The sequence below is a fragment of the Acipenser ruthenus genome, chromosome 10, assembly GCF_902713425.1.
Source record: "Acipenser ruthenus chromosome 10, fAciRut3.2 maternal haplotype, whole genome shotgun sequence".
NCBI lineage: Eukaryota > Metazoa > Chordata > Actinopteri > Acipenseriformes > Acipenseridae > Acipenser > Acipenser ruthenus.
This window is the reverse complement of record NC_081198.1, coordinates 17,284,621-17,308,142: the sequence shown is the minus strand read 5'-3', so window position 1 is coordinate 17,308,142 and position 23,522 is coordinate 17,284,621. Positions and strand designations below refer to the sequence as shown.

The 23,522-nt window shown below is 38.4% G+C and overlaps 1 protein-coding gene across 1 annotated transcript; it reads right to left on the bottom strand.

Moving 5' to 3' along the window:
• Positions 1 to 1,835: 1,835 nt before the first annotated feature.
• Positions 1,836 to 22,513, bottom strand: LOC117405248 (vitellogenin). Its single transcript, XM_034008162.3, has 34 exons — positions 22,429 to 22,513; positions 22,306 to 22,326; positions 21,378 to 21,529; positions 19,704 to 19,955; positions 19,445 to 19,606; positions 18,832 to 18,980; positions 18,255 to 18,405; positions 17,051 to 17,208; positions 16,603 to 16,768; positions 15,804 to 15,929; positions 15,291 to 15,509; positions 14,670 to 14,887; positions 14,006 to 14,103; positions 13,459 to 13,583; positions 13,204 to 13,305; positions 12,238 to 12,357; positions 11,879 to 12,068; positions 11,671 to 11,764; positions 11,289 to 11,474; positions 10,257 to 10,410; positions 9,543 to 9,762; positions 9,077 to 9,252; positions 8,007 to 8,444; positions 7,821 to 7,874; positions 7,535 to 7,627; positions 7,107 to 7,319; positions 6,270 to 6,412; positions 5,985 to 6,123; positions 5,341 to 5,473; positions 4,712 to 4,898; positions 4,257 to 4,354; positions 3,650 to 3,904; positions 3,038 to 3,199; positions 1,836 to 2,126 (listed from the first exon to the last, which is right to left on the bottom strand). The coding sequence occupies exons 1-34, from the start codon at positions 22,505 to 22,507 to the stop codon at positions 2,008 to 2,010; spliced, it is 5,352 nt and encodes a 1,783-aa protein (XP_033864053.3). The 5' UTR covers positions 22,508 to 22,513; the 3' UTR covers positions 1,836 to 2,007.
• Between the last annotated feature and the right edge of the window lie 1,009 nt (positions 22,514 to 23,522).

Sequence of the window (23,522 nt, the reverse complement as noted above, 5' to 3'; positions counted from 1 at the left end):
AACATAGCTTGGTAATTTCTCAACGTGCGACATAAGTTGTTTTTCTGCTATTTCAGCTATTATGTGTGTTGGATTATCAATTGTACTGACTATTATTCATATATGTATATGTATATATATATATATATATATATATATATATATATATATATATATATATATATGAATGGAAACCACAATTTTACTACCTATTTATTCTCTCCCGGACCCCATACTAAATACCTTAGGTATCTCTGACTACATTAACTAGTGTACTAGCCGTGGCAGACCTTACAGAAGTGTAACATGATATGTTTGCAGTTTTACCATGCTGTCCCCATGGTTATATTACGCATTTACAATAGTTTACTCTGGTTTGCCATGTTTATTATTATTAGAATGCCCCTTTATCTAATCTCCATTTGTGACCCCTGGTCCTTGTTTCTTTTTTCAGATCGAAAAAGTCCCCTGGGTCGACATTGTCAATACCTTTTTAGAATTTTGAATGCTTGAATCAGATCACCATGTAGTCTTCTGTGTTCAAGATTGAACAGATTCAATTCTTTTAGCCTGTCTGCATACGACATGCCTTTTAAACCTGGGATAATTCTGGTTGCTCTTCTTTGCACTCTTTCAGCAATATCCTTTTTGTAACGAGGTGACCAGAACTGAACACAATATTCTAGATGACGTCTTACTAATGCATTGTAAAGTTTTAACATTACTTCCCTTGATTCAAATTCAACACTTTTCACTATATATCCGAGCATCTTGTTTGCCATTTTTATAGCTTCCCCACATTGTCTAGATGAAGACATTTCTGAGTCAACATAAACTCCTAGATCTTTTTCATAGTTCCCTTCTTCAATTTCAGTATCTCTCATATGATATTTATAATGCACATTTTTATTGCCTGCATGCAGTACCTTACACTTTTCTCTATTAAATGTCATTTGCCATGTGTCTGCCCAGTTCTGAATGCTGTATAGATCATTTTGAATGACCTTTGGTGCTGTAACAGTGTTTGCCAGTCCTCCTATTTTTATGAATCTAAGTCATTAATGTAGATTAGGAATAGCAGAGGACCTAATACCGATCCCTGTAACCCAGGACTGGATACAGGACTAGCGAGTTTCTACACTGCTTTGTACTATTATGTTTACGACTGCCTGACAGATTGTTGTCTGAAGTGTGCAAATGTAGAAGATATAAATACAACCAATGTTTATATCCTTAAGACAGCCCATGACACTGTGGTCTAAGATGCCATGCCACCCTCAGCAGCTGGTTGCATATGCTGCCGAGCGCAGCATGGCAGAGGCCAGCAACAGCGAGTGGACCACTGCCAGTACTCCTATCTCCTGCGTCTGCTATTCCCACCGCTAGCCTTGACAGACACAGACACTTTTATGCATGGTGGTCTTTCATGAAGTGATTATGAAGGATTCTACACATACAGCTATGGCCAACAGTTTTGCAGTACCTAGAATTTTATATGAACATCATTTTAGTTAGTATATGGAAAACTACAAAGTGGCAATTCAATATGTTAAAGTAACATTATTGAGCAGTTTTCATTCGACTTTATGAAGCAAAATGTGTTAATTCTATAGATTGATGCTAAACTTTTGGCCATAGTTGTAGTTATACATTGTTACATGGCCTTTTTGAAGGTGTTATTAATGCTACATAGGGCCAATATTTTAAGGACTTTTTTGTGAAAGTAAAATAGTGCCTATGGTATAAGCTACCAGTTATGGAGCAAGAATTAGAAATTTTGGGGATGTATCCATCAAATTCAAATAAAGTGTCAACCAAAACAAAGTCAGTAAGAAAGACACTGAGAAACCAAGAGATTCCATGCAGACATATTTTATTAAGCGTTATAATATACAATTGATATTCACTATCATTAATGACATTCCTAGCTTTGGAGAACAAGTCCCAGTGCAGGTATACTGTAATTATGTTTATAAATTTCAAGAGTATTTCAAATAAGTGATCCACTGTTTTGTGGCTCGCTAGGATCTACATATCAGTGCACTGGTCAGCTTGACAGGAGCACTGAGTGTGGGCAACCACAGTCTCCTCCATGTCTTCACTCTTCTCAGCTAAGCTGCCATAATCTCCTGTGTTGATAACGGTACCTGAAACAAAACAAAAATACAGGGAATCAATATGGAAGTAACTAGTTAGCAAATAGCAACAGTCAATTGTGTCAGGATTGTGTGAAAGAATCACACTCACTTCAGTTCGTTGCCCCTTTAAAAAACACTGACCCAACACAGAAATGGATTTTTGAAGCGCGGTTGCGCAATTTTTAATAAAACACAAAAACCAAAAATAAACAAAACAAACACCTAGCTCTCTTTGAGCACTAACTAAAACAAAACAGGAACCTAAACTAAAACAGGACAGCTAAGCTGTTTACCTGTGCAAAAATAAACAAACAAAACAGCACACACACAAAAAGGCTTCACTCTACCTTTTACAAATTACAGCTGTACCCACACCAGCACAGTCGGGCCTCTGCCCTCTTCAGCAGCCGCCTTGAGCAGACTGACTGCTTTCCTTTTAAACCCTGCACCTGGCTCCAATTTTCAATAGTAGCCAGGTGCAGGTAATGATCAATCAATAAATCAATTAAACAAAAACAATTAAACAAAACAAAAGTGTGCCTTCCGCACATGTTTTTCCAGCAGAGAGGTTTAACCCCCTCCCTGCCATCTCACAATTGGCATATGAATTTCTACAGTCTTTAAGCTTTTGAAGCTTGGACCGTTGCTTTCTGCAGCTAATATATATTTAAATAGGCTTTATTTTGATCCTGCAGTTTCCTATAACCTCCCCAAGAGACTCCAAAACCAACACAACACCAATCTAGAGAAGCAAAAAAAAGTATTTTTAATATGATATCTAACAAATATTTATCAAACTTTAGAATATTCAGGTAGTTATTTAGTAATTAATCTCTAGATTATATCTAAACTTGCAGTGGCCAGCTCTCGTTTTAACTAAACTAATACTGGTTTCTGTATGAAACAACTGAATGACCCACCAGCTGGGAGACAGTGGAAACCAACTGTTACGGGAGCGGTCTCAGTTGGCAAGCACCCAGCGGCACACTTCAGCACAGGCTCTGTGGAATAACACTTTGAATGTTCTCCTGCTAGGAAAACCGTCTTGCCAAGTTCTACATGATTACGCAGAAGCTTGCAGCCTGGAAAAAAAAGACAAAAAGAAATGGGTTCTAGTGCCTCTTATTAACAAAAAGAACAGTAAACATGTAGACAATAAAGCAGAGTGGTCTTAGCCCAAGCCAGAAAATAAGTCCCTTATTCTTTTAACAAACATTTGTTTGGTTGTCTGGTTCAACAACAGCCTGCAGCTCCTGAATAAGCTGCAGCATCCACTCAAAGGCTGACTGCAGCCTTTTATATTGCAGCCCTGCCAGTGGATGAACCTAATTGGCTAACTGGCTAATTAGCCAGCGAATCAGCTCAGGGGAACCTAATTAGCAAGGAATCAAGCAATCCCCAGCTGAAATGTACACAAAATAATACAGTACACTACAATACTTACAATATCTACCGTCCTTTAGTTGGGGACACAGAGTCTGTTGACGTTTTACCACAGAGATTATGATTGATTGTTATGTAGTTGTTTATACCTCCGTTGCAGTTTTCTCCAGGCACAACCCAGGAGTGGGCGAAACTGTTGGGGCTCTTGGCCTGGCGCCCATCTGGCATGCGGAACTCCTTTCTTCTCTCGCCGTCATTGTGTCCGCAGAGTCCGCATGTCTTTCCTCTCATCTCCGAGGTGACCTTGACCTGCACTGTCTTCCCGTCGAAGTACAAAGATTCCAGACCATATTGCTGAGCACTCACAGACACCCCTTCGTCTGCTCTCTTGATATGAATGTTACCTAGAAATTATAGCAACATTACAGTATATGAGTTGAGTGTTTCACCCTTTTCCCCAGCCAGGGATTTAATGTCTCTGACTCATCTTCAATTTACCAGTTCACAATTTTAGTAGACCAGTCAGAGACAGGATTTGTGTTCTAATAAATTGACCAAAATGGCAAACTAAAATGATTATAATAACGAAACTAGTAGAAAAATTGTATGTTGCATGTAGCGTATGGCTTGTTATTGTTTTATTATCCATTTACAAAAAATTTACAAAAAGCAAGCATGTATATACTAATATGTAAATAATATCAATATACTTACATTGTACTTATATGCAATTACTGTCAATTTGATTTTACTAACCTGATGAGTCGGTGAATGGAAGCTGGGAGAGTGGTATCTCATTATTGTTAATCAACAGCCTGACAGAGCCTTTGGTAGTGGGTAAGATGTCAATGTCTCTGTTGGCAGAAGAACATAAACATTCATTTTGTATATTTGTGTATCATGGATTTGCCCGACTGTACATATACAGAGGTGTGAGTATTATTTATTGGGCCTGTCAAGTCTGAGAACTGTTGGATCCATTTGAAGAGGTTGTTAAAACAGCTTTCAGTCACTGAGCAGCTGAAACAGAACTGTGGAAAGAAGAGTAGAAAGAATATTCTGGCATCTGAACACAGCACTGCTGTATACCTGGTAGAAACACATTATAAATTATTATACTGAGGTATTTGAATAAAAAAATTAAGAAAAAAATATTTATACTATATCGAACGTCATACAGATGACACAAGCAACATCAGGTTATTACTTACTTATTGTAGATTTTGGCGTTCACAGCTCGCATATTTTTTGACACTGAAGCTCGCTTCAGCATTACCATAAACCTCACTTTTGACCTGCAGTCCTGGGCGAGGATGTGATAGCAGCCACCAGGCATTTGATAGGAGAATTTCACACCATCAAATGTGATAAATTTGTTCTCCTGTGCCACACACTTAGCTGCAAATACAAACAGATTGTGAAGATGTGGCAGAAAAGCTGCAACTTAACAAAACTTTCTCTATTTTTTTAAATTGCAATTAAGCTTCAGTACATTTACATTACACACAATTACAGTGTTAGATGTTTCACACCTGGGCAGTATGGGAGCGTATTTACAAACCTTTAAAAAAAGTAAACAGGCAAAATACCTGGCAAAAGTTGCAATGCTATTTCCCTGTCAGTTGTGGTTTCAAACTATGCAATAGTGTTTGTTTAATGTCTTACATAAGTTTACAGAACATGCCATATACATGTAAGTATCGGAAACCAAAGTATTTATACAATATATATATTTTAAAAAAAAAACTTTTGGAGGGTAGTGTCATTTTGTTTTGTTTGCTTGTTGGTTTCTAAAATGTTGGACGATAAAGAAACACGTAAATATGTTGTTGGGAATTACATTTGGTTGCTTCTTCAATTAAGAATGGAATTTCATTCATGATGGATGCCAGTCCTGGCGATCTCCGTTCTGCATCACTTGGCTCCATGGGTATTTGAACAGGAATTTGCACAGCTTGCTTGAACAGTGTTATCTGAGAAAAGAAAAAAACATAATAATGAAAAAAACGTCTCTTTAAAAACGGCCCTATTCGCAAAACCTTACGGCCTTTTTTTAAAAGAACATTTTAAGGCGTGGGAGGCTGAGTGGTCCAGTGGTTAAAGAATAGGGCTTGTAACCAGTAGGTCCCCGGTTCAAATCCCACCTCAGCCACTGACTCATTGTGTGACCCTGAGCAAGTCACTTAACCTCCTTGTGCTCCGTCTTTCAGGTGAGATGTAATTATAAGTGACTCTGCAGCTGATGCATAGTTCACACACCCTAGTCTCTGTAAGTCGCCTTGGATAAAGGTGTCTGCTAAATAAACAAATAATAATAATAAAGGAGTGCTTTTTGAAGAGTTTCTTTTTGTTTAACAGTCCTTTGGAAAATGAAAATAAACCAATACATCTTCTCTAAAACAGTTGGAAAAGGTTTAATGAAATGCAAACATAATTTAATTAACCAAAATGGGCTTTTATTCTAACTTTAAGCCAGTCGGTTACCTTTGGTGCCTTTATGAGTGTGTCGATAGTATTTGGTGAAGTTACTGCCAAAATTATTTTGAACTGCTTAGATGGGTTTCTCTGCTCCTTCTGTGAAAATCCTAGCATGAATGCAGCTCCTGGAACATATTCAGCAAGTCTACAAGAAATAAAGGAAAGACTTCTTAAAACTGCAGGAGAAATAGCAAATGAACCGCCGCCAACAATTATTAATGACCCCCCTCCCTTAATATACCACCTTAAAAAGCTTTGAAATGTTCTGTTTTTTTAAATAAAAATTCATACATATTTTGGGTTTGCTTTGCTGCCCGAGGAATCCTACTCCACTTTGCTTTTATTTGCAGAGACGGGTGAGATGCTAAACGGCCAGTCACAGCATTAACAGCAACCTTGTAGTCCTGGCATTCCTCACCCCATCTCATGATGGCCTAGGAAAAGAAAAGGAGTCAGCAAAAGCCTACTGGGAACTGATGTGGTTTATTAATCTACTGTATTAAAAAAAATGACAACATGGTCAAGGCTTAACAATGAGAAACTAAATGAAATATCTCTAACAATGTATTCACTATATATATATATATATATATATATATATATATATATATATATATATATATATATATATATATATATATATATATAACAGCCTATACATAGCAAATCTACATTCAATGAATGATAACCAAGGCTTTAACATCAATTTTCTTGCCTCTTAGTAGTTACTGGTCCCCCATTGTTAGCGCTGAAAGTATTAACATACCAGGAAGTGGGTTAAACTTTAAATTACCGTAAAAGGATCAACAAAAAAATGAAAAGCTGTACTTTTGGGGAATTTTGAAAGTGTCATTTCATATGTACTTGTATGGGGACACTGTCCTGCACAGAGAATATTGGAGAATTATGATAAAAGCAAGCCAACATGGAAAAGAGGGCTGCTTTGTGGTGATGTACATTCAGACAGTGAGAAGAGAACGTTTTTAAATACTATTAGCATTAAACAATACACCTTCAATGAGATTGAAGTAAGCTATGTACTGTAATAAGCTGTTTGATGGGAGTGCTAGCTCTACCAACATATTGTCTGGAAACATATTAATACGAAGGAAATTTAGTTTGCATTACCATTGCTTTATAATTGCTGGGCAATATAGCGTCTGCGCAGATTTGCCACCTGCTTTTCTCAATGATTTCCGTAACCAGCAGCTGCACTCTGGGTCGAGACACTCTGTTGTCAGTGTAGGCGGCAACCTGGTAACCTTGCTGTAAGCCATCGCTCCTCACAGCACGAGCCACAAAGGCAAATATAGGAGGAGAGGAGTCTCCCAGGAACTTAGCCTGCAAATTAAACCAAGAGGAACCTTTAGTCTTGTCATTACATGTGGAACAGACCCTATAGAACTATAGCCAATGAACATGTGACATTTTATATAAATCACACGGAAATCAGATTAGATTCAGAGGTAACAGTTTAGGGTTTAGAGATAAACGGGATTCCTGCATATGGGCTGTATTGTTTTTTGGACATGGAAAAGTATAGAGACAAAACTTACATCTTGCTTGGAATTCAATGTGGATTGACTGCTGCTGCTGGAAGAGCTGGATGATGAAGAGGACATTCTCCCTCTCTTGTTCTGGGAACCCAGCTGGAACATGCAATATGAATAGAAACCTTTTATTAATTACTGGTGTAGTTATATTTAAGCATATCTGGAATGAATATAATTTACCACATTACGAACTTGAATTAAAAAAAAACAATTCTATAAAAATACTGTAATGTATTCTTAGTAGTCTGATCTTGCACAGAAAAATGATAGGAGCCTATAAGGACCTTACCTTGTCACGATGAGATCTGAAACGATATGCAAAGATTTCGGGATTTTTCTGAATCTGTAAGAAACACAAAGTATTTGCGGATAACACAAGTGGGTGTGGAGCAATATTTAGAACTGAAAAATCACAGAAAATCTATAGTTCTCCAAGCACGGTGATTTATAAAAAAAAAAAAAAACTTTTTTTTACCTCCTCTGAAGATGAACTGGACCCGCTGCTAGAAGAGCTGTTGTTGTTGTTTTGATACCTCTTGGACTTACTGAGGGTTCGGGTATTATTTCTATGATTGTGACTCCTGCTGCTGCTGCTGCTGCTGCTGCTGCTGCTGCTGCTAGAATTGCTGCCACTAGAACTGCTGCTGCTGCTGCTGCTGCTGCTGCTAAGAAGCTGCTTGTGGTGCTTCTTCTGCTTGTTCTTCCACTCCTGTTTCTTGTTTCTAGACTGCTTGCCCCGCATGTGATCTCTGTCACGCTCCAGGTTCTCAGTAAGTTTGTCCTGCTCCATTCTTTTCTCTGTCCTAGATTGCTGGCTAGAAGATGAGCTGGAAGATGAGCTAGAAGATGAGCTGGAAGAAGAGCTGGAAGATGAACTAGAAGACCTTCGTTTAAATCCTCTGAGCGTTGAACCCTTTAGAAGACAAGACAAAATTGATTCAGAAGCTGAAGATGAAAGGAAGATGAAGCTGACTGCTGTCAAAAGCACATCCAGGGATATAACCATGCTGTTTGGTTCGGTAGACCTACAGCTATGGTCAAATGTTTTGCATCATCTGATAGAACTAACTCACTTTGCATTATAAAGTCGAATGTAACATGCTGAATAATGTTACGCTAACATATTGAATTACATAGCGCTTTGTAGCTTTCCATATGGTTTCGAAAAACTGACAAAAATTGAAAAATGTGACATTATGGCTTCCGGTAGACTTTTGCGATACCATTTTGTAGTTTCTTTGATTACATGATGTTAAATAAAATATGTTCTTTATATATATATATATATATATATATATATATATATATATATTTATTTTATTATGTCTCAATCCTAAAATTATAGGTGATGCAAAACTTTCAGCCATAGCTGTGTATTTTTTAGATACACCTGATTGAAAAAACGAAACAAAACATGTTCATCAAAACAACATGAAACTGCACATGAAACTCCACCAACAAAACATCTTATCTCAGGTTTGGATAATGGAAGAGCAGTAACACTAAAGTCTGGGTACAGCTAAACTCTTTACAATGTCCACGTACCTGGGTCTCACCATCTACTGTCAGGAGTTTATTTAGTTTTTTCAGGATGTTGCCCTTCATTTCATCTGCTTCTGCAAGACTCTGCATTGCAACAACTCTGATGATTTTAGATGCTGCTTTATTCCCTGTTTGGAGTTCAAGCTGAATCTTCTCTATTGTTGCTTCACTACTGTGTGCTGTCAGTAAAACACAAATGATTAGGGACAGTTCTGAAACACACACACAGACAGGAAGTGGGTAAAGAAGTCAATGAGTGAGGGAAGACCAACACTGCTTTCTGTTTATACCACTATTAATTACACATGTAATTTATACCACTATTAATTAAGCATTTACATTATACCACTATTACATTAACCTTTACTTACACCATTATTAATTAACCAAATACGCTTTTGATCATTGTTGCATCTACAGCCCCTAAATTTTGGTTGGCTCAAGTCCATAGGTGGTAAAGAAGCCTTACATGGTTTCAGGGCTATTTTACAATGATGTTGCCCAATTATCTTGTAAAGTGGGGAGTCTCTGAGAAAAGCAACATTTTCGGATTTTCCCTCAAAGCAAACTTCAAATCCAAAATTCTTGGCCTTGGCGCAGGCACTTCGCGTTGCACGAGAGCCTCTACGGTTCTGATGCTCGCCGGAGTTCATCAGCTCTTGGGACATCATCTCAGCAGAGGGCCTGGCCTAAATTGAAAAGTAGAACGAAAAATAATTGTTTAAAATGTAACTTACTGATTATGCTTACTGTGGTTTTTACACTTATTTATTTCAAGGATCGCAATGAATACTGTGGGTTTCTACATTTTGAGGACTGCAAAGAGTAATGCATTGCTCCGTCTCATTTGCGCCATTATACCACTTCACTCACACTCTTTTTATGAGACAAAACAGAAAAGTCTGTTTGCTTTGGCTCTGAATTATGTGTTATAAATTGGGAGCACTACTGAACATTCATGAAGTGCCATGAGTCACTACTGCAGAAACTAATGCTCTGTGATGAAATGATGAACTTTCTCATCCAGTTGTTCTGCATGTATTTACCTCAACCAATACTTGGAGAGATTATGATTGTGATGAGTAGAAAATACATTTCATGAAAATGTTTCCAATCACTTTTCAAAGAATGAGCGAGACCGAGTTGGTTAAAATACAAGAGAACTTCAATGGGTCATGCTTACAAATTTCCCGGCTCTTTCTCTTTCATTTGAATCTTCTGTCCCTGAATTGAACTGTTCGTTCAATATGTCTCTCACGGCTTCTTCTGGTAACAGTGGGTTTTTTTTGGCGGCATCCAGATCTTCAACGTTTCTCGATATAGCGAAAGCCTGAGCACTTTAAAAACAACAAATATATGAAGAATACAGTTCCGGTTAGCTTCAGGAGGAAAACCATGCGCGGAGAAGCAAATATAAATAGTTATTTCCAAACCCATTTCTACAACAAAAATACTGAACTGTATTTATAAACATGTATTATTAGCGTACAGGCATGTGAGAAATAAGTTAGTACTGGAAAGGCCTGTAGAAGTGTCTTTGTTACTTACACTCTCATAAATATATCTCATATAAGTATTTTTTTGTTTGTTTTTTACATATTATATACCCTGCCGTAAAGGCAAAGGGCCAATTTCATAAGAGATTTTCAGCATGTTCCATATGAACATATGTTTTAATACTTTTTTTTTTTTTTTTTTTTTTTATAAATGTAGTCGTTGCCAATTAGTTTTTATTATTTTCTCCCCAATTTGAAATGCCCAATTATTTTTTAGGCTCAGCTCACCGCTACCACCTCTGCGCTGACTCGGGAGGGGCGAAGATGAACACATGCTGTCCTCCGAAGCGTGTGCCGTCAGCCGCCTGCTTCTTTACATTCAGCAGACTCACTGTGCAGTCGCCTCAGAGCTACAGCGTCGGAGGACAACGCAGCTCTGGGCAGCTTACAGGCAAGCCCGCAGGCGCCCGGCCAGACTACAGGGGTTGCTGGTGCGCGGTGAGCCGAGGACACCCTGGCCAACCTAACCCTCCCTCCCCCCGGACGACGCTCGGCCAATTGAGCGCTGCCCCTTGGAGCTCCCGTCCACGGTCGGCTGTGGAATAGCCTGGACTCGAACCGGCGATGTCCAGGCTATAGAGCGCATCCTGCACTCTAGCGAATGCTTTTACTGGATGCACAACTCGGGAGCCCCTCAGTCTTTTAATACTGTAATGTACCTTAAAGACAGGACTTCAGTCTCCTGCTGGCAGGGTTCAGATTCAATCTTGAAGTTCTTTTCCTTCAAGTCAATCTTTGCTGTAAACTTCATTGGGACTGTTGTGCGCGCTTTAACATGTAATTCCACTCCGGTCTGAATCACATGGGTATTGATGCCCATCACTGCGATAGTGTGCATAGCAATACTGGAAGAAGAACACATATTAATTGTTTTACAGTCAATTACAGTCCTCCAATATCCATAGATTCAAAAACACATAGACAAATGTTTCAGCAGGTCCTTCTCTATCCCAGAATCATATAAAAAGACCAAATGCCACCACAATATAAATGGCATATAAATCAGTTAATAGACTTTCGTTACACAAAACAAAGAAATACCTGGGGGTGACATCAGTATGAAGCACGATGTTGGAATTCAGTAACTGAGCCACATTGAAATCATTGGTGGGAGAAGGTGTGATGTGAGCTTGAACTGAGTAAAAAAATAATAATAAAAAAAATATATATTTATATATATTTTAACCAAAAACAATACAAATTCAAGGAAATACAGCTGTATGGAGCAATCCTCATTTGAATTTCTTACCATTTATATCAGCAGTTGTCACAGCAGACACATAGATGCTCATTTCCATTGGAAGGCCGATGCAAGTGGGCAAAATCCGCCGCACTTCAGCGACCAGTAAGGGCTTGGACAACTGTGCAGCTGCTCCTCTCTCAAGCTGGTTCACTACCCTCTTTATCACAGTCTGCCTCTCCACCGGCTCTCTGACCGCCTGTGCAGAGCCATTCAAAACAGGGTGAGACTCAAGGTTTTTAATGTTACATGAATAAACCCTATCACAAGAAACCTCTTCCCCTGTATAAGGCTGCATAAGATTCAGTAATGCTTAGAAGGCAGGAAAAACCTGAAAAATCAATCTGTAATGATTTAATGTTACATACCTGCAGAGCTTCTTGAATGGTTTTCTTATCCAGTCGAGAAAAGGAAATCTCTTGTCCAAACAGCTTGATGTATGCGGACGCTAGGGTTTTCTCCGACGGTACAGACTTCCATCCACTGAGCTGCAGATTGAGGGAGAGTTATTCTTTCTACTGACAAACGGCACATTTCTTCAAGGTTTCGTTGTTATAAGTTTTCACACCCTTAATTTGCAGTCCATTTATTAAGTGCGCGTCAGGCGTGTCAGGTCCAATTTATTTTCACACGCGCAGTTAATTTTAGACACGCTGTTTAAAAGTTTTTTTTTTTTTCACAGTCAAACAGGTTTAAAAGGCCCTGCATATCAACAAAGCACTCACTAGGCATCTCCAGCCCCGCCCCACCCTTTCGTTCGCTATCGCTTTCACATATGCTAATAAATAAATAATAATAATAATAATAGTCGTACATACCGATCAATCATCTCCTGATCACTCGTTTTATCACCAAACTCAATAATGCAATCCAAGTCATTATTTTATTACTATAACATCTCAAAAAAGCTCTGCAAATGTCTGTGATAGTCTCTGTGCGCTGATGCAGTATCAGCCAGCTTGTTTCCTTATGACCGCCCCTATGGGATGCCAGGGGCAGGTATGACTATTCATGACATAAGCCATTTTTTTTTTTTTTATCGGCTTGTCTCGGCTCCTGTCACTCCCACTCGGCCATTGAATGGTTTTCTCGGCTAGAAACCCGTTTTTTGTGGGTTTTTTTGATGATGTCGGACAAGGTCCGACAACGGACCGGATAGGAATAATTGCAATTTCGGACCAGGTCCGACAATGGACCGCAAAGGGTTAAAACCACAAATCATTAATAATATGTTTTGGCACAATACTTTATAATTATATTATTCAGGTATATTTGATTATGCACAATATAACAAAAAAAATGTGACATCAAAGCAAACTCCCCCCTTTACTTACCATCTTCATAATTTGCTGGATCTTCCCAGCTGAAGGCATTTGGTCTATGTGCTCATGGTTTTGCATTAGAACCTCCTGCAGGCCTTCTGTATGTAAACCAATCTAGATAGGACAAACCAAAAGGGTGGTTATTGTTCTGCAGCCTTAAATTCTAAGAAAGCAAACAGACAGAGAGACAGACCTTGATGTTCCTGATTTACATATCGTTCCGTTCTAATATAAATGTACAGATTCTGAATTTCACGGGTGACATACCTCCAGAGGATCAGCGGTTGCAGCGAGAATGTAAGCTTGTAATTTCATCACCACAGCTGATGGGAGGATGCTGGCTGCGTTGTTAATTATATGGATGTTTGCCGCTGCTCCAGCCATCAGTGGATCTACAAAGAAGAAGAAGAACAAGTCTTACTGTCAGTATTTGGGTTAACAGCACCCCACAGGCAAATTGTAAACCAGTATATTGAAAGTGATTATTCAACACAGGCACTTGATGTGCAATTACTGATGTAAAAGATATTCAGCAGATATTAAACAGCACTAAAAAGAAACTAAAAGCGCATGTAGTCTATTTCTTTCTGTTACAGCACATACAAAGTCAAGGAATAGGTTTTGGATTGATCTAAATGGTGGTGCTGCTACTGTTTAGATCAATTAAACAGAACTTAATGACAAATAATTCTCATTGAAATGTATTTAAAATTGTATAACCTCTCTTGTTTGGTGCTGCTACTGTAAGTCTATATATATATATAAACAACTGGCACAGGCCAAAGTTTTGTTTAATTTCTTTCCTTTTACTTACATTTGAAAGTATCCATGTGCATAGCCTTGCTGTACCGATAGCTCAGCCTGTCAAGTTTACGACTGAGCAGTTTAACAGCTACGTTACAGGCTGAAGATCTGTTGAGACAATAGATTGTGAGTGTCTGTTAATCCTACAACCCTTATTAATATCCACCATGGGGCATCTGCACTGCAGTTTCTGAATATTTACTTTCTTACCAGTTTAATATACTTTTGTGATTGTTTTGCATGATTCTTTATAGCTGTTTCTGCCTACTGATATTTTTTTTACCAGGCTTACAAACTAATCCCCTTATTCAGCCACAGGGACTGCTTCTGAAAAGACTTGTAAAAGATGAATTTCTGAAGTGAGGTGTATTTAGAAATGTCCGCTAGAGGTGCGCAACTATAATTTCTACCCCCTCTGAAATGACAGCTTGTGGTCATTTTTCAAAATACCTCACTTCAGAAATTAGAAGCAGACCGAGTTGTAACTAAGTGCCCCCAGAAGAAATAACAATAGAGGCAATAGTGTTATATTACAATATTAAGAAATGATATGAGACGAAAATGTGGATGATATAGAGTCCATTAATAAAAGGAAAGTTTGTTTCTTTTTTTTTAAAGAATAACTGAAAGTTATAGTCACGGATGTACTGGATATGTGTTCAGGGCTTGCTTACAGTGCATGGTTCTCTGGGGCAGTACTTCTAGTGAGAGCCTTCATGTGGGAGTAGGTGAAACTGGCCACTTGCAAACTGGTCTCCTTCAGCAGGGCCTCAGCTAGCGTTGCCACCAGTGCCATGCTGGGTCTGGTTTCAAGCAGAACCATGGAGGCAACCATTCTGACCTCAGAGTGAAGCTGGTGATCCATAAAGAGTTGCATGGTAAGTTCTTGCACCTGCACGAAGAAAGAAAATACAAAAAAAAAATATTTTTTTGAGTTACATACAGACCCTGATTAGCTTGAATCTTTGACGACCTATGTTACATTAGCTAACCCTTATAAAAGTTTACCACAATATTTCTGCACAGTATTTTTGCAGTTTTACTTTCCCCATGATTATACTATGCATTTACCATAGTTTACCCTAGTTTGTTATGTTTATTAATATGCTTTACCTTGCTATTGTTTACAATGCTTTCACTATGCTTTATTACACTCTGCTGTGCTTTTACTATAGGAAATTTTTATAAGGGAAGCTATAGACCAGTTGTAAAAGTTTTATTTTCCTTTCAAGCTAAATGCCGTACAGAAGTGCACTTTAACAACAATCTGGACCAATGTGTTCACAAGCTGTCACCTTTCCTGGTTCCTTCTTGGCGATGTTCCTGAGAGCCATCACAGCATCTACTTGAATTTTGACTGGAAGCTGTGAAGCTCCAGAGGAAAACCCTGGTAGGCATTTCTGGATGCGCTTGATACTAGAAGGCTGTCCTGCATTGCCCAAAGCCTTCAAGGCAAGGACTGTCTCCTCTTCATGGGCTCTGCTTATAGCATCATTGGCAAAGTCATGGAGGGGCTTTATTGGGGGAAAAAAAAAAGATTTTAGGTTCAGCTCCAGTGCTCTTCTTACAAGGCACACATTGCAATCCTCAGGGTTGCTGTTTGTGGTTGTATTAAAATACACTGATACTGCTGTGGCTGCTGTTGTTTGGTGTGTTAGATGCACTTCCTGTAGAGTACATTTAGAACAATTGTCCACAATGACAATATGCACCGAAGTACAACAAAAGGATGTGATTATAAGGAGAAAAAAAACATCTCACATTTTAATGTGTTGTGAGAGTCGGGGCATGAAGAGATAATACTGTACCTTCAAAGCTTCCTCACGGCAATTGAGAGTCTCTGCACAGTATCTGTTCACCATGGAGCCATACGCCAGCACAGCATGTTTACGAAGTACAGGGCATTTCAGATTAGCCCGGTCAAACACCAGTTCCTGAGGGGGTGAATTGTCAATAGTTAAAATTTCCAATTCCCAGTTTGCTCTTAATATTACTATAACCACACAACCTTAAAATTCCCAAGCATTTGTTGCTATTACACCTAAAAAAAAGAGAATCTGAATATAGCCATAGATCTTTTGCTACTGGTCTTCAGAAAATACCCTTATTGAAGTTGTCCCCGGTTAGTCTGCTTAGTCATTGTCCACATGCTTTTTTCCTGATCATGCTATGCATTTACTTTGCGTTACAAATGGCTGTGTGCCCATTGTGGTGTCTACTTTATCGTGTTTGCTTATGCTTTGATTCAGGGGTTCCTTTGAAAACAAAAAGGTACCAAATCTCATCATTAAAGAAGAGGGATTGCATTTTTCTTTCAAGACCTAATGTATTTGCTTTGGTTTATAGTATCTTACATATATGCTTCAAGTTCTCAACTGCTTGTAGGTTCCGTGCCTTATTGTTGGTGTCAGTAGCTGCATGCCGACGTAGCCTTGTTTTAACATAATCTATTCGATGATCAGGAGCGACGACACTGTCTCAGGGTGTTTCACCATTTAGGTTGTGAAAAACCAAGTACATCAAGTTCTAAGTTAAAACACAAATCTCTTAACTTTGGCTCCCAATTACAACATCATAAAGTAGGCCCAAGATAGCTGTCATACTCACAGCAGCCATTTGCACTATTTGGTGGTTCGTTTGGACTAAGTGCATTGCAGTGACTAGAGTCTGGATTGCTTCAGCGTCTGTGAGATCTCTCTTCATGATCCTCTGGCTGATGAACCTGAATGCAGTGGGTGTAGCAGCCGCAGGGAGTGCATCCAGAATCCAGCGCCTTTCAATTAGAAAGAAGGGATGTGAAGAAAACATGTTCTAAGGCTTATTTTTAAATTTCACCCTGTATATTATCTATATGTTTGTGGAAATGAGACACATCTATATTTCCATATGGAAGTATATTTGGGAGTTTTCACACTACTGATTTTTTCTAGAATTTTTTTTTTAATGCTTAAGTTGTCAAGTACAAACACAATTGAAAAGCATTGCATATCCCAGGTAGGTTTTATGTTTCACTGGAAAGGAGAGCTGGAGCCTCATTGCGGTCCAGTGCTATTACCTGTAAAGCTGTGTTTTTTCGTACTGCCTCCAGATGCCCTCAATGTTTTCATGGGTGCAGGCCCGTAGCAGCTGAGTAAGCTGCAGGAACTTGGAGGGGGCATCAGATTGAACCTGCTGCTGATTGTTCTGGACAAGATGCTGAAGGACTTCTTTGATCTTTAAAAGGGAGAATTCGGGGTTGTAGGAAACATTATGTTTCAGGACTGAACTTCACAGGATAAATATATTTTAACCCTCATAAGGTAACTTGGGGTCCGTTTGGACCCCACTGTGCTTTAGTATCAGTTATTATGTAGATCTAGTGACTTGATTTTTGTTTCCTTTTAGGTAGTTGTCAGGCACCCATCCTGTTACACTATACAAAGGATAATTCTAGTCCAGGTAGTCTGGTTGAATTTCCCAAATTGTTTTTGGTTTGGGGTCTGTATGGACCCCAGGCGTAGTGTATCGGTGGGCCCGACCTTCTTGCGTGAATACCTCAGGCACCATAATAACTTCCTGGTTCAAGGCTTGTTTGAAAGTACAGAATTAGAGCTTTCCAATGATGTATCATATGTCCTCAACAGACGTTCCTAAGCAATAACAGCAAACCGAAACTAAGACTTAAGTCATGTGATAAGAGTCAGCACCTAAGTTCCGTTTGTTGCCTATTACTCGGTCTCTTCAACAGATACCAAATGAAAGAGGAGGCTTGGAGCTTTCCACTGACATATCAAGGGGCCGTGATAAATTCCTAGAATAAACTACAGCATCCAGAATACAGTGGTGCCTTCCCTTGCTAGGAGACAGCTGTGCGCATTGGGCGTCTTATCCATTTTGCAAAGCATAAACAACACATTATACCAAACGATGGTTAGACGTAAAGGAAAAGCAAAATAAAGTGTTCATTTACACATTTTCATTCATTCACTTACTCCAGTTGTTAGTTATATGTTGGACTCCAGGTTACCAGGAAAGTCAATTTTTCAACGTATCCTTGTGAGGGTTAACAAAGCAGGTGCTTTATCATTAGAAAAAAAAATATGCCAAAAGGTTGAGTCCAAAATTGGTCCTATTACATTAATACAATACTGAAAATTATTTTAAAATTGTATTTCTCTTATCTTATTCAGCTTTTGTACAGCGGTGTGTAATCTGTCAACAATATAGTTGCATCATACATTTGTGGTCTAAAATAAAAAAAAATTCTTTCACATACTGACCTTAGTCTCCGGGCTTCTAGTCTTAAAAAGCTGAATTGGGGTCTGGAGAATTTCAGAGGCAAACTGGTACTGAATAGACCCTCGGTTCTTTAACTCTTGCTCTGGAACAGTTACGTGGACTACTTTAGCATCCTCCAAAATAAGCTTCTGCCTGTTTAAGCAAATATCAGTGAAACAAGTTGTTATTTATTAAACGGTGCAATGCAGTGTCAGAGACAGGAATCCTGAAGCCAAATCTTGTTATACAGTTTAATACACAAATGTAACTGGAAAACGTTAGCCCTTTTATTGAGATTCCTTTTATCTCAACTGCTGTTAAAATGAGGATAGAGTAACAAATTGGCCATTATTCTTCTTCTCCTTCCTCATAATAATAATACAGTAGACTATTGCTACTATAACTACCGGTACTACTATTACTACAACTACTACTATTACTGGTAATAATAATAATAATAATAATAATAATAATAATAATAATAATAATAATAATAATAATAATAATAATATAACCAGTGTGGTTCAGGGAGCAGGAGCAAGATAAGTTTATTTTTTTATTACTACAGTGTCACTGTACCTTGCTTCAGTGATGGCAGCGCCAGTCATTTCATTAAATGGAGTGAGCTGGTGCACCTCTTGTGAAGTGGCTTGAGTGATCAGAGTGCCAGCGTCTGTGGGCTTCAGGATGTAAGTGTAGGCAGCAGTACCCCTGGAGTTCTTTCTAATCTGAATACAAATAAAAGACCACTTTTTGTATATTTAAAACAATATGTTTATTTTATTTCTAATACAGTACAAGTTAAAGATTGAGTTAGGGCTGTGTAAAGGTTAGAGACCAAGTTTAAACATGTATTCCCTTCGGTTTAGTAAAAGATTAACTCAGTACCTTCTATATTTCTTACCAAATGACAGCACTGTTTGAGCAATGTAGACTATGTGCAACATTCCTGTGAACTGGTGCCAGGATTGTGTTTCTTTTGGAATAGGCAATCACAAAGTGTAAACGCTACAGGTTAGTTAACTGCAGTTAGTTTAGACATTTACAAATATTTGTGAGTGGGAAAGTCCTAGTGATTATTTTGACACCAAAGTTGGTCCAACTGAAAGGTATCAAAACTGGAACTGCCCTCATGCAACCCCCTAAACATAAGACATCCAGCACATACAACACATTATTTAAAGAAACTGACCTTTCTGCAGTTTGAGCATGTGTGTGAATAAGCCATGCCAATATCCATCTTGATTTTCTCGTTGCAGTTATTCAGATCTTTGGATTTTGTGACAATGATTTGATTAGCTTTCCTGTCTTCCTGGATGACATAGCTTGCCTCACAGATACCTGCAATGCCATTCTAGGAACAAAGAGAGGGATGAATCAGTGAATCAATGAACACAGGGGGAGAGTGTGAATAAATGAGTAAGGTGTGAAAGGACAGCTATGACACTTGCCTCCTGCAGACCGTACACATTCTGTGTGGTCTTGATGGTTAGTTGCAGCATGTTCAGGATCCCCCTCTGGATGTTGAGGACGGTGTCAGACACGTCTTCAGAGGCAAAAATGTCCCCAACCTGGCCATTCCTGTACTGAAACTTAATTGGCTGGGTTAGCTGACTTGCCAGTGCCTGCGTCAGCTTGGATGCTGGGTAGAATGGGGCCTTTGGCCAGATCCCATTATACTCCTGAATTTCTGGATTCAGAATCTGAAAGTAAATTGTGTTCAGTAACAAAAAAGATGTATCAGGAAACAAAAGTCCTTTTTAGTACATCTTATCCTGTGTATATAGATGTCATCCCTATGCATCATACATATGGCATAGTTCTAAAGACCCCAATATTATTATTATTATTATTTATTTTATTAGCAGACACCCTTATCTTGGGCGACTTACAATTGTTACAAGATATCACATTTTACATTATACAGATATCACATTATTTTTTTTACATACAATTACCCAATTATACATTTGCGCAAGGTCAAGAGTCCAGAGCCCTAACCACTACTCCACACTGCTGCCCTAACCACTATCCCACAATGCATCTTGGAATAACTAATGTTATTTTTTTATTATTTTTTTTTTATTTATTTGGAATCACCAATTTTTCTTATTTTCTCCCCAATTGGAAATGTCCAATTATTTTTATTTCACCGCTGCCACCCTCGCGCTTACTCGGGAGGGACGAAGACGGACACACAGGTCCTCGGAAACGTGTGCCGTCAGCCATCAGCCGTCTGCTTCTTTTTCACTCTGCCATGCAACCATCTCGGAGCTACAGTGTTGGAGGACCACACAGCTCCGTGTAGCTTACAGGCAGGCCCACAGGCGCCTGGCCAGTCTACAGGGATCGCTGGTGCACGGTGAGCCGAGGACACCCTGGCCGACCTGGACCCTACCCACCCGGGCGCCGCCCGACCAATTGTGCTCTGTCCCCTGGGAACTCCAGTCCACAGTCGGTAGTGGAATAGTCTGGACCCGAACCAGCGACCTCCAGGCTACAGGGTGCATCCTGCACACCATGTGCTTTTACTGGATGCGCCACTCGGGAGCCCCCTAACTAATGTTATTTTAAGGGGTCCGTGAAATCAGCCACTTAAGTTTAAAAGTAGTTAATCGACTTTAATCTTGATTTTTGTGATTTATAATATTGTATAAGTTAATGTGGAGTATGTCTCTTATTATATTATTTATTTCTTAACAGACATCCTTATCCAGGGTGACTTACAATTGTTACAAGATATCACATTATTTTACATACTATTACCCATTTATACAGCTGGGTTTTTACTAGAGCAATATAGGTAAAGAACCTTGCTCAAGGGTACAGCAACAGTGTCCCCCACCTGGGATTGAACCCACAACCCTCTGGTCAAGAGTCCAGAGCCCTAACCACTACTCCACACTGCTGCCCCCCGTGCAGGCACAGATTGAGCTCAGCTTCAATCCGCATGAGATGACATCTCATAACAATAGGAGACACTACACACACATTTACAAAGCAACAATGATTCCTGAATTCAGTCAACCAGGAGTCCTATGGTAAATCGAGCATGACTGTTGAACACAATACTGTAGCATCAGATGGAATATTTCCTTGGCCCCATGCCTCTAAATGGCACTCACCTTCAGCAGGTATGTTTTCTGTGCCACTTCACTGATCTCCACTTTGCAGTGCACTTTCAGTCCAGCTCTTGCCAATCCTTTTTCAGGGAGGCCAGTCAGAATCACACCTTCATACTTGTACTGATAGGTCTTGCTTCCACTGAAACTTGGTTCTGTGTTCAAATATTACAGGCGGATTAGAAAGAGCTTCTCAATGAAGAATAGCGAAAACACACATACATGCATTACTAGATAAGATAGTCTTCATGCAGAAGACTATGTTTATAATGTTTTTCATACATTGCCTATTTGTAATGGTAATGACATCATAACACATACAAACAATACCTCTTGAAAATAGAAATACTGTAAGGAACACGATTAGAGCATGTTCTTTTAATATATCCTATTTAACACTTCTAGAAGTATTATATTGATTTTTAGCATTGCAATTTGAAATCCAAGAGTGAAGATCTCAGAGATGACAGTGTTAAAAACCCAGTGTCATTTGTTATTTTCTGTATTATGTACCCTTTATCTTATTTTGAATTAAATGGATTGCAGTCAGTAGTGGTAGCAAAGTAAATGAGGATTATGTAGGAATGCAATTGAAAAATCTGATACATTTGGCTCTACATAAGTGTATGTAATAACACTGTAATTACACAATTGATTGTGTAGTTACAATGCCACAACATGTTTCTTTACATTTTTTTAAATGTTGCCAGTTTCTAGCGCCTTTAGTATTCACATGTTATGTTGTAATATTTATGTAATTACTTGGAACCACATGTGTAATTACAGTGTAGTTAAAGACACTTTATTTAAAAGTGTTTGGGTTTTTTTGTACTAAACCACATCAATCTACAACAGTTTCATAATATAAAACGATACATTTCCATGAAAAAAAAAATTTAAATGTTAAAAATAATGACAATATTTCACTTACCATACTTTGTCTGTTGGCTCCCTAAAAAAAAATATATATATGATTAAAACTGGTCTTACAAAAAAGCAATAGATAATTTGTCTGTATTACTTATTACATGTTATTATAAAACTATTCACTTACCCACAAGAGCTATAGTTAGTGCTAGCAGGATTCCCCTCATTGTGAAGGCTGAATGAGGGTACTGAATATGCCAGGTCATTATATAGAGACCAATAAGCCACACATGCTAGTGGGGATGGGTCATTTCAGTTGCTGAGCCAACATTTCTTATCTCTCTATGGAAAATAATAATGATGCATTAATAATAAAATATAATATTTGAGAACAGACCTAACTAAATATGTAATCGTAAAGAAGTCCTATAATGTATATATATATATATATATATATATATATATATATATATATATATATAGAGAGAGAGAGAGAGAGAGAGAGAGAGAGAGAGAGAGAGAGAGAGAGGGGGGAGAGAGAGAGATTGAATTGAAAGATTAGAAGATGTTGGCAGCTGTTTTAACTCCAGGTTGTGATGACCTACATGACCACGGGTCATCCTGTGCTTGTTGGGTCTCTTGGACACTAAATGTTAGGCAATTCATTGATTCTGGAGCTGCCAAGCATAGTGCTAATATATACTGCAATATTTCTCTTTTATGTTTTAAAGGTTGATTTCTTCCATATTATTATATTACAGACACAAGTATTTATATTGATATTTACATTGAATTAAATATAGTACACCACTGGATTTAGGTTTTTGTTTCCCTTGACATGTGTTTGGTGGGGGTGGGTGCACACCTAAAATGTTTTGTACAAATGTCTTTTCAAACTGGAAGACGACCAGCCAAAATGATTTGCCTTGTTAAATATGTGTACTCAAAATGAAGAGATACTTGAGAAAAAAAAAAAAAAAAAAAACTTTTCTTCTTCAGGTCTCCAAGGTGATTGTTCCAGAGGAATAAGAGACCGCTCCTCAATGATTCCGTGCAAATAGTTCCTTCAGTGAATTTATGGGTTGAAATCTGCAGTTACCACTTTTGAGACTCATCTTTTTATGTAAAAGTATATTGCAAGTGCTTCCATTATTTTGGTCCAACCACTGTAAATACCAGTATTATCAATAACCACTTTTAAACAGAAATAGTTTTTTTTGTATAAATTTTGAACATGTTGTTTTGGAATATAACTATATTTAGTTTATGTATAACTAAACT

What these genes read in the sequence shown, in the direction of transcription:
- LOC117405248 (XM_034008162.3), bottom strand. Translation starts at nt 22,507, where the DNA reads ATGACCTGGCATATTCAGTACCCTCATTCAGCCTTCACAATGAGGGGA. An exon ending in GCCGTGAGGAAGCTTTGAAG is followed by an intron (nt 15,510 to 15,803) that starts GTACAGTATTAT and finishes CCCCCAATAAAG; the next exon opens with CCCCTCCATGACTTTGCCAA. An exon ending in CATACTGATGTCACCCCCAG is followed by an intron (nt 11,475 to 11,670) that starts GTATTTCTTTGT and finishes TTCTTCTTCCAG; the next exon opens with TATTGCTATGCACACTATCG.